Source organism: Orycteropus afer, unplaced genomic scaffold (genome assembly GCF_000298275.1).
Source record: "Orycteropus afer afer isolate SDZICR_OR568_19922 unplaced genomic scaffold, OryAfe1.0 scaffold00024, whole genome shotgun sequence".
Taxonomy (NCBI): domain Eukaryota; kingdom Metazoa; phylum Chordata; class Mammalia; order Tubulidentata; family Orycteropodidae; genus Orycteropus; species Orycteropus afer.
The window spans coordinates 14403929-14413800 of record NW_006921611.1 but is presented as its reverse complement, the minus strand read 5'-3'; the positions used below and the strand labels follow the sequence as shown (position 1 = coordinate 14413800).

Genomic DNA, 9872 nt, shown 5'->3' with positions numbered 1-9872 from the left:
ATCCAGGAACCACATATCAAATAAGGGCCTAATATCCAAAAAATATATAAAACTTCTACAGCTTAACAACAAAAAGACAAACAATCCAGTAAAAAATTGGGCAAAGGATTTGAACAGATGGCTGTCCAAAGAGGATATACAAATGATTGCTATTGAGTGGATTCATATAGCCACAAGAATCACTTAGAAGGGCTATCTTAGAAAGTGTTGGTTAGGATGTGGAGTAATTGAAACTCTCATATATGTCTGGTGGGAATGTAAAGGGTAAACCCATTTTGGAAACAGTCTGGCAGTTTCTTAAACATTAAATATCCACCTACCATATATATATCATCCAGCCATTCCACTCTTGGGTATTTAGAACCAAAAACCCACTGCCATCGAGTTGATTCCCACTCACAGCAACCCCCAGAAGGTTCCCAAGGATGTAAATCTTTACAGAAGCAGACTGCCTCATACTTCTCCCGTGGAGCACCTGGTGGGTTCGAACTATCAACCTTTTGGTTAGCAGCCAAATGGTTAGTCTTACCACAGTGTCACCAGAGCTTCTCATCCAAGGGAAATGAAAGAACATGTTAATACAAAGACTTACACACTAATGTTCACAGCAGCTTTATTTGTAATAGCCAAAAACTAGAAAGAACCTAGATGCCCATCAACAAGTGATGACAGCTCAATGGTTAAGCTCTCAGCTGTTAACCTAAAGGGTGGTGGTTCACACTTACCCGAAAACTCCATGGGAGAAAGAACTGGCAATCTGTTCTTGTAAAGATTATATCCTAAAAAACTCTATGGGGCAGTTCTACTTTGTCACATGGGGTCACTATGAGCTTAATTAACTCAGTGGCACTTAACAACAAAGTAGCCATACAATGGAGTATCACCCAGCAATCAAAAGGAATGAACGCTTAATACAGGCAGAATACATTATATGTTATTATCTTGTTTTGATAAAATAATATACACCTACATTCTTCTTTTTGGTTGCAAATGACAGAAATCTGACTCATACTAGCTTAAGCAAAAGTTTCATTTATTGATACAGAAATAATAACTTAGGTAGGCCCATGCACCCACAAATAATTTTTGTTAAGAATTTCAGTGAAACTCTCTAGACTGTTCAAAGACTAAATTATTAAGGCATCACTCATAGGTGACCGTGAAAATTTCAAGATCACTCTAAGAAGAGTGCTAAAATCAGGGCTGGTCAGGTTTCAAACAAGGCTTCTGTGTGTCTGTATATCTGGGAGACGAGCCATGCAAGTTACACAAGAGAAAAGAAACTATGGTTTTCAAACATGAATCTACAATTTTAAGGTGAAAAGATGATTCTCTGAAATACAGGCATTAGAGTTGCTCCTCACACAGGTAACTCTATGTAGTTTACTGTATGTTAAGTAGCAGCAAGGGTTTATTTAATGATACTAAGGCTCCTTAAAAGATAAGAATACCTCCCAAATCACGCCAAACTAAATGACTTCTCAAATTGACAAGTAATCATTTATTTAAAAAATTCCTAGGTAAAAAGTTAAAAGACAAGTATATAATGTCAACTTTCTAACTGCCAGGTTTTCAAAATACTTAGATTGTTTTATATAAACCAAACAAATATTTCATTCCTTTAGTCACTAAACAAACATGGGCATCCACGATGCATACTGAACTATAAGAAACTACTGACACTTGACCATTTTTAAACTTACAAAGAATGGCTATTTCATGTAGATCAACCAAAAACCAGGCATTTGTTCTAGGTGGTTGGAAACAGCAATGAATAAAACAAATTCTCAGCTTTTATGTACAGTGTACGTTCTGCCTATGTGTGTCTGTATGTGTTTGTGTTTGGGGGGCAGATAATAAACAAGTAAATGTATGGTGTATCAGATGGTGTTGCATGCTTCAGAGAAGAACACAAAAGGTTAAAGGAGATAGCCAGTCCAGTGGAATGGTTGTTGCTATTTTACATGAGTAGTCAGGGAAGACCTCACTGATAAGATATTTCAGCAAAATTCTAAAGGAAAAAAGGTACAAGCTTCTTAGAATCCTCTATAAATGGCAAAATCTGGTCACCAGCATGACAATTTCTGCTGAGTTTATGCCAAAAACCACAAGAACAAACAATTGTGTTAAAGCTAGTGGAGTATTATAACAATTACAGCTCTAATCAAACTTGTAATCAGTCAATCCATACCTAATAAAATCATCACTATTGCTTACAGTTCTCATTTTTACAGAGAGCACAAGTTTCATGTTAGCCCCATATTCTCTGGTTCATGCTTTCAATCTAATAAATAACCACATAGAAGAACATACACAATAATAAGCAATTTATTCTTACATCTTTTGAAGAACCTGGGCCATCACAACCCCACTCGTTAAATCTTCCACGGTCTGGCATGGCGCATCTACATTAAATGTCTGGATCTGGGGGAGGAAAAAGAAAGCAAAAAACATTCTATGGTTAACTACTTAGATTTCTTAGGCTTCTTTTTGTGATTATCTCACCTTAGGGGTAGGAATAACTGTATAAAGTAGAACAGTTACAGAGTTCACTTATGAGAAATTTCCTGCAGGTTATTCTAAGTTTCCTTTTTTGGTACAAGGGAAATTGTGACGGACCCTGGATGACTTCCCAACATCCATTTTTTCCAAATATAATCAATCAGTCTAAGAAAATCATGATTAAATTTATCCATTCTACCACTGGCAAATTCAGGGATAGACATGCCTAAGACAACATGAACCAAAATGATGTTTTTTGAACTTCTGGAAAGAAAAGTCAACCACATTTTCATGAGCATTTTGCCCTAGTTGTTGAAAGAAGTAATTTTATAACTCACTCACACCAAACCAAACTCACTGCCGTTGAGTCCGACCTGACTCATAGCGACCTCTCCTTGGTTTTCCGAGGCAGTATCACAACAGAAGTAGACTGCCCAACCTTCCTTCCAAGGAGTAGCTGGTGGGTTGGAACCGCCAGCCTTCTGGTTAGCAAATACCTTAGGCTCTGGACCACCAGAGCTCCTAATTTTATAACTAGTAGGGGAGTAACTCTTGGGATAAGTCGAGTGCAGTAGATGGCACAGAGGAAAAGACTGAAAGGTCTTTCAGGCCAAAATTGAACACCGAATTAAAAAAATCTCCAACTATGTGAGATAAATTTCTTTTAAACCAGTCTGCGTTGAGCTTTCTATTACTCAGAGCCAAAGTATCCTGATAGAGACACAGAAGTCATACTTAGTACAGTTAGGTTAATATTCAATTCAGTTCTATTTCAAATGTACTCTGAATTACAACTAACTCTGTACTGGTTGGCATGATGTGGCCAGAGAAATGTTACATTTTTCCAAACAGAAATTATCTCTAGGAGTAAGAAAAAGTCAATGAGCCAATGATGATTAGACCTAGTAGTGCAACCAGGACTTAGGAAATAAATTGCTGAGAACAGACAGATGCAGGCCACACTCATAGTATATAGTTTAGTGGAATGAAAGTGTTATTATAGGAAATGTAAACAGCAAGCATAAAGATTAGAAGTGAGAGTGGCACACAATCTAGGGATGAAAGGAAGCTTAATATAGATTCAGTGATGAGGCACTGATGGTTCAGTGGTAGAATTCTCGCCTTCCATGCAGGAGACCCAGGTTCCACTTCCAGCCAACGCAGTTCATAAGCAAACACCTCCATCAGTGGTGTGTTGCTGTGATGCTGAACAGGTTTCAGCAGAGCTTCAAGACTAACAAGACAAGGAGAAAGATCTAGTACTTCCAAAAATCAGTCACAACTGATCATGGAAATGGTGCGAGTTCGGGCAATGTAATATTCCATGGTGCATAGGGTTGTCAAGAGTCAGGGACTGACTTCACTGCAGGTAACATTATCATGCAAAACCTTACAAGCCACGTTAGAGAGTAATGGGGAATCAGCAAAGGATTTTAAGTTTTAAATCAGGGCTTCTGGTTTGTTCCAGTTTGAGCCCCTGATGGGAATTTGCATTTCTACCTCAGATACACTGAGTCAGAATCTATATTTTAACAAGATTCTTATGATCTTAAAAAAGAACTACTAAGTATAGTAATCAGAGCGTTCTGATAGTGCCTAAGCCATTTGACTGCTAACCAGAAGGCTGGCAGTTCAAACTTAGCAGCCACTACTCAGAAGGAAGGTTGGGCAATCTACTTCCGCAGTGATACCGCCTCAGAAACCCAAGGAGGGGGTCACTATGAGTCGGATCCGACTCCACGGCAGTGAGTTGGGGGTTTTTTTTTGGAAGTATAGTCATCAGTAGCTTCTCCATATTTTCTATACAAGAGTGTCTTATGGAGTAGTGATTTGGTTATGATGGTTGAGGTTAAGAAAATTACCCTAAAGATCTACATTTAAAAGAAAAAAATCTTGCTGCCATCGAGTAGATTCCGACTCACAGCGACCTCTGCTTGGGTTTCCAAGGCAGTATCTCTATGGAAGTAAACTGCCCAGTCTTCCTTCCAAGGGGTGTCTGGTGGGTTTAAACTGCCAGCCTTCTGGTTAGCAGTCAAAATGCCTTAGGCACTATACCACCAGAGCTCCTAAAGATCTACATAACAAATAGTTTTTACTTGTATGTCCATTTGGGGTGAGTGATGAAAAGAGGGTCCTTCCAAGTCACCACTGGCACTATCCTAATACAACAGCAGAGGTTTAATAAGTGATTTGAAAATGAATAAATGCAATAAACATCTGCAAACACTGATTTTGGGTTTTACTCCATTCTATCTCCAGCTGCTTCCTTGCTGATAATGTGGTGGTAATAATGTAGTTTAAAAGGACATAAGCACCAGCTTTCACATTACAGTTGCTAATAGCCCATTTAAAAATATAAAAAAAAAAAAGAAAGCAATCTCTTTCTTGTAGGTTTGTATAGGAAAGAGGCAGCAGTGAGGGTCGCATTGTCTTATCTATCACTTAACCAAGCACGATGCTCAATACAGGACAGGCCCTTACTGTATGCTGCCTTGAATGGAATGAACTTATTCTATCCCCAGCTTTGCTTTTAATTTCCTGTATAACCTTGGACATGTCACTTGATTTCTCTTAATAACAGTTTTTCCATCTAGAAATCTTGGGGGGGAGAAATCTCTTATGTGGGTATGCTGCTTAAAGAATGAATGAGAAAACAAATACAGCTGAAGTATTTTTTAAAGCAGTTTCCCCAAATCTAATTGTACAACAGAATCATCCGGGGAATTTTTATTTTGAAATTATACATTTCTGAATCAGAATCTGTGTGTGGTGAGCTGGAAATCTATTTTTAACCCTCTGATCTAAAAGCATTACCAAATGTAAAAGCTGAAAGATTAGAAAGCTGCCTCTGGCCAATCAGAATAAAACAATTAAAAAAAGCAAGGTATTCACAAAGCAGATAATTTAGTTGTAACATATTATCCGTTTTTCTCTTAGAACATAAATCCAGCTATTTTCATTCTGATTTTTAAGATGGGGCTTCTAAAACAGTTCTTATTTTTCCTGCAGTGGCCCTTGAGGAAAATAGTTGCCCAAGGAGGGCTAGATGATGTTCATATCTCAGCTTTGACATGAAAGCAAAGCAGGAAAAAAAAAAAAAAAGTAAAACAGATCCCAAAGAAAATCTATCTCTATGGAGTTTCTTTTTGGGGTGATGAAAACATTCTAGAATTAAGACAGTGATGTTGGTTGCATAACCTTGTGAATATACTAAAAAAACCCACTGGATTATACACTTTAAAAGGATGGATTTTATGGTATATGAATTATATCTCATTGAAAATAATCTATCACCTACCCATTCTCACACATTGTTGAGCTAAAATCTAAAGGATACTTCAGTAGAGCAGTAGAGTAAAAGTTAAAAATAACTGTCTTAAGGCATGAAATTCTACTTAATGGGAAGTAACTTTTTAATTCCAAGAAGCTCTGTTACCACCCAACCCCCACCTCATCACTTTCCTCCACCCGCCCCACCCCCAAGAAGAAAGGAGTAAAGAAAGATATGAGATGAACTGCAATTAGTATTTCTAGAGCAGTGGTAAGCAGAGGAAAGATTGAAGTTGTCAGAGATTTCATTTTTCTTGGATGGATAGTCAACATCCATGGAAACAGGAGTCAGAAAATTAGACATCATATTACAATGAGAAAATCCACTGCAAAAGACCTCCTTAAAGTGTTAAGAAGGAAAGATGTCATCTTGAAGACTAAGGTGTGTCTGACCCAAGCTACCGTATTTTCAGTTGCCTCATATACATGTGAAAGCTGGACAGTGAGTAAGAAGGACCTAAAAAGAGCTGATGCCTCTGAATTGTGGTATGGGCTAAGAAAACTGAAAATACCATGTACTGCCAAGAGAATGAAAAAATCCGTCCTGGAAGAAGTGCAGCTGGAATGATCCTTGGAGGAAGTGACAATGGCCAGACTTTGTCTCACCTACTTTGGTCCTGTTGTCAGAAGGGACTATTCCTTGAAGAAGGATATCATGCTTGGTAAAGTAGAGGGTCAGCAAAGAAGCGGAAGACCCTCAACAAGATGGACTGACACAGTGACTGCAATGATGGGCTCAAGAACAGCAAAGATTGTGAGGCTGGCGCAGGACCAGGCAGTGTTTCGTTCTGTCGTGCACAGGGTCGCTATGACTCAGAGCTGACTTGACGGCACCTAACAACAAAAGAGCAGTGATTCTCAACAGCGGAGACTTTGCTGCCCAGGAGACATTTGCCAACGTCTGGAGATATTTTTTTGTTTCTGTAATTTGGTAAGTATTATTGGCATCTAATATGTAGAGGCCAGGGATGCTACTGAACAGCCTACCATGTACATGGATATGCCTATGACAAAGAATTATCCAGTGAATTACTTAACATGGCCCTTCTAGCTATGCTCTTTGTGACTCCCACCAGAATACCAGGTCCAAAACCAAACTCACTGCCACTGGGTTGGATCCGACTCATAGCAACCTCTCCTTGGGTTTCTAAGGCAGTATCACTATAGAAGTAGATTGCCCAATCTTCCTTCCGAGAAATGGCTGTTAGGTTTGAACCGCCAGCCCTCTGGTTAGCAGTCAAATGCCTCAGGAACTATGCCACCAGAGCTCAAGTGGGACTATGCAAATATGAGGTGTTTGTGGCCCACCAAGGGGATTAGATAGCTTGTTAATAATGTAAATAAGGCATATGGCTCCCTAGTGTGGGAAGAACCATGCAAATAAGGTATATGTGATCCTAATGTGGGGATTGGTGAGTTTTGCCATCTCACTAGGCTTAACGGAGCCATCTCAGAGGCAGAAAAGGGGATCTCACTACCATCCAGAAAGAGTCAGAAGTAGAGCACATCCTCTGGACCCAAGAGCTCTGTGCTGACCCTCTTTGGCCCAGGAGACAGAGCTGTAACACTCTGCTGAGATGGCGAGAGACACTGAGAAGCAGTGGCAGAGAAGCGGCAGCAGCAGAGGCAGCAGAACTGAGCCTGGCATGAAACAGAACGGCGGGCTTCCCTAGCCAATAAGTGAGAAAGATAACTGCCTTTAGGCAGGAGGGTTGCTAGTGGAGTGGGGTGCCTTTCTGGGCCGCTACTGGCAGAGCTAAAAGAGCTTTGTAACACTTGTCCAAGCAGGGCAGAGGCCAAGAGGCCACAGGGCTAAGAGGCTGAGGCCAGAGAGAAGCGTGGATGTGGCACAGATAAGAAGCTGCTGCCCTGACTGAAGAACTGTATCCTGAGTAGTTTCTGATCCTGAATTATAACCTGTTATTTCCCTAATAAACCTCTTAATTGTGAGTATTGTCTTTGAGTTCTGTTTGGCCAATGCAATGAATTAACAAACCCAGCAGAGAAGTAGAAGGTACCGTGAGAGGGATGGTTGGTGTCAGAACCAGCAAAAAGCTCAAAGGGTGGTAGTTCGTCTGATCTCTGCTTCATAAGAATCAGCTTTGGGCTGGCTGTTGATGCTGATGGTGATTCTGTCTCCCCTTCATAGAGTTGGAGGAGGTCGCACATTGCTACCTCCACGTCTTTTTTGCATAAGCCCCAAATATCAACAGCTGAGATCCAAGAAACCCTTTTCCAGAGCAGTGGTGGTCAAGCATGATCCCCAGGCCACTACCAATATCAACACTAGGGAGCATGTTAGCAATGCACAGTCCCAGAACCTACCCTACACCTGCTGAATTAGAAACTATGGAGGTCAGGCTCAGCAATCTATGATAAATACAATAAAAACACAGAGGTGAAGTTACTTGTCCAAAGTCACCCTCAGTTAGTATGAAACCAACATTCAAACTCAGGTGATCTAGTATCAGAACCTATACTTTTAACTACCATGCTATACTAACCCTCAATTAAACAACAAACAAAAATAATAAAACCAGTAAACAAAGCTTTTAAACAATATGTAATTTAACTTTTGTACATGAGTGATTTTTCTACTCCTCCATTAGAGGACAAAATTGTCGACAGAATGGAGCAGAAAGAATGGAATGGAGAGACCAAACCTACTGCCATCAAGTCAATTCCTACAGATAGCAACCTGATAGGACAGAGTAGGATTGCCCCACAAGATCTCCAAGCCTGTAATCTTTACAGGAGCAGATTGCCACACTTTTCTTCAGGGAAGCAGCTGGGAGGTTAGAACAGCTAACCTTTCAGTTGGCAGCTGAGTGCTTTAACACCTGCACCACCAGGACTAATACAGGGGCACTATCATAAAAATTATACCCTCCCTCATTCTAGCATGAATTTTATAGGCCACTAAATACCAAAAACTAAACCCACTGTCATCGAGGTGATGTCCACTCACAGCCACCCCATATAACAGAGGAGAACTGCCTCCTAGGGCTTCTGAGACTGTAAATCGCTAGGCAAACAGATTGTCTCATCTTTCTCCTGTGGAGAGGTTGGTGGGTGACCTTTTGGTTACCACTGAATGTTTTAACCATTGCACCACTACAGCTCCTTGGCTGCTAAACAAGTAGTATGGAAATCATGAGGCTTTGTTAATGTTGCGGGCTTCCCAGAAGAAATATACTCAATCTATGTGATGATTCTTTTCCTATATAACTTCTTGCCATTAACTAGTAGCATTCCAAATTCTTCTTTGTTTTACAGTCTCTAAAACCAGGCAAAGTACAATCTTTTCATTGAGATCCATGAGATCCAGTTCAAGAAGCAGGCTTGATAGATTTAATAGGCAGGGCAGCTATTTCTAAGAGGTAGGAATATATTTTGACTCAGAGGGTGGGGGAGAGGAGGTAGAGCGGAAATTTTCAAGCACATCCTGCTGAACTTGCTCTTGCTGCATAAACTTTGATTTGGAATTTAAGGTTAAAATGGTTTCTGTTCATAGGATGATACTTATCTTTTCATAAATACTCCTTTGAATTTGGAACACTGGTTCTTGAGCTGGTAGGCTCTTTAACATAATGGCAATTTATCCAGAATTTGGGGCAATGATTTGTTCCAAAGAACTGAATTCTGCATAGCTAACAGTCATCACTTTAAGTGCCAGAAATTTTATTATTTGGATGATTTCCAGTAGGAAATTTTCTTATATATAATATATATATGAAATGAAATGCTATGCAATGAAAATAAACTTTTATTTGATATTAAAGATGGCAATTATAATCTTCTATAACTAAATGTGGAAAGTTCTTGGGGGCATAAAAGTCTGTCAGTCTAAAGACTGAATCACCAGGCTGAACTTTTAGCTCTTGAATCTTCTCTGTCACTGACAGCTCTCTATACTTTGCTGAGTGTTGCAGTCACCTTCTAACTTGCTGTGTGCAAAGAAACCACACAATCAAGTTGGCTGGAAGTTTAGAATAAATTACTCTAAATGGGAGTCTTTTCACTGAAGTATATTGGACAGA

At 39.7% G+C, this 9872-nt stretch overlaps 1 protein-coding gene across 1 annotated transcript in view; it reads right to left on the bottom strand.

The window, feature by feature from the left end:
- Window positions 1-9872, bottom strand: part of HOOK3 (hook microtubule tethering protein 3) — a 175824-nt gene that overhangs the window by 162991 nt on the left and 2961 nt on the right. The window contains exon 2 of the mRNA XM_042783660.1: window positions 2339-2424. Within this exon, the coding sequence (XP_042639594.1) occupies window positions 2339-2424 (86 nt within the window). The remainder of the gene's footprint in view (window positions 1-2338; window positions 2425-9872) is intronic.